At 38.9% G+C, this 1,377-nt stretch overlaps 1 protein-coding gene across 1 annotated transcript; it reads right to left on the bottom strand.

The window, feature by feature from the left end:
- Positions 1-197: 197 nt before the first annotated feature.
- On the bottom strand, positions 198-1,303 carry Tsp_15769 (conserved domain protein). Its single transcript, XM_003366615.1, has 4 exons — positions 1,283-1,303; positions 773-1,112; positions 505-589; positions 198-285 (listed from the first exon to the last, which is right to left on the bottom strand). Exons 1-4 carry the CDS (start codon positions 1,301-1,303, stop codon positions 198-200), a joined length of 534 nt encoding a protein of 177 aa, XP_003366663.1.
- Between the last annotated feature and the right edge of the window lie 74 nt (positions 1,304-1,377).

The following is a 1,377-nucleotide window of genomic DNA, read 5'->3' as shown; positions in this document are numbered from 1 at the left end:
TAGTGTTGAGGTTACTAAAAACCTGTGGGGTGACCGGGCGCGTAAGTGGATAATTTGTTGCACATTCCAAAGGCGGGCTCAAAAGCAACGGCTTGGTAATATTACCGGTGCAGGAATTTCCATTGTAAAGTTTGGAAATATATGTTTTTAGTCAAACTTTTTAATCAGGTCAGTTTTATAGTATCAATATGCAGATATTAGGGTTCATATGTTAAATAGAGTATCTTATTGACAGAACGTCTCGGGATGGGTTGCATAACCGTATTAGTTTTTCTATCTCTTTGTCTAAAAAGAACCTGCGCTATGTAATTAAATTGGACATCGGGCTTTTGTTCCACAATAAGCAATAAAAACATTGAAAGCTAGCTAGGTTTGCAGTTTTTAATTTTTGTTTCAAGAAAACTGGCAGGTTTGTTCAAAAGTGCAAAGAATTTTCACGATTAATTGATTTGGTCTAGCTGTGATAAACGTGATTACAGTCGCCAGGTTATCCGCCACAAAAACATGGATGGTAAACGGCTGTCAATACCATTCAGGTAAGATCTTAAATTTATCATCCATGCCTCATGTTTCTCTGGTTGCCAGCAGTCTGAATTTTATTACCCGACACAAACAGCAGAATGCACTTCGGTGCAGCAGAAACTCTTCCTCAGACTTCGTTTTCTGAAATTCATCAGGAACTTGTTGGTCATGACGGTGTGAAAGAAGTCTGGGGAAGTGTTATGCCCGGTTTATGTACACTGTAGCTTTCACACGTTGAAACATCAAGAACCAGCCTGAGGTGGATGAATCAGCGAATGCGGTGAAGGCTTCTTGATCATAGACGGTGGGGATGGGTGTATTTTTTTCACCACTTGGGTCAGTTTTAACCGGTCATTCTTTTTTTTTTTGTTTTGCCACGACATCCTTGGACGATGCCTTCCCCATAAAAATGCGAAGCAGATACGCTGGTGAATATGTTCCCTTTCTGGAAATGACGTTTCTGGATGTAAAAATCGCCACCGTATCGAACCAAATTCATTCCACACATCGATTAACGCGCCCTTTATAAGGCTGAAATATGCACTTCTCACTGTAACGGTTATACTGATCCATGCATATAAACTAAATCTCTGTTAATTTTCATAAAAAAATTACTGCTTACACTCCATTCGTCTACACTAAGAAGAAATATCTTACATTCTTATTATATATCGAATTTCCAATACGATTGATGTACCGTATAGTGATACGCCGATATAAATAATCTATTACGCTCGAAGCAGAATAGATGACGTCATACGTGTATATCTCGGCACGACATATTCACGACTATCTCCGTCTAATCAGATGAGGAATAACCGATTGTACCGAATTTTACGTATCTTCATAGCTCAG

This window comes from Trichinella spiralis, assembly GCF_000181795.1.
Source record: "Trichinella spiralis strain ISS 195 chromosome Unknown Scfld5725, whole genome shotgun sequence".
NCBI lineage: Eukaryota > Metazoa > Nematoda > Enoplea > Trichinellida > Trichinellidae > Trichinella > Trichinella spiralis.
Note: the sequence above shows the minus strand (reverse complement) of the source record. Positions and strands in the feature narration are given on the sequence as shown.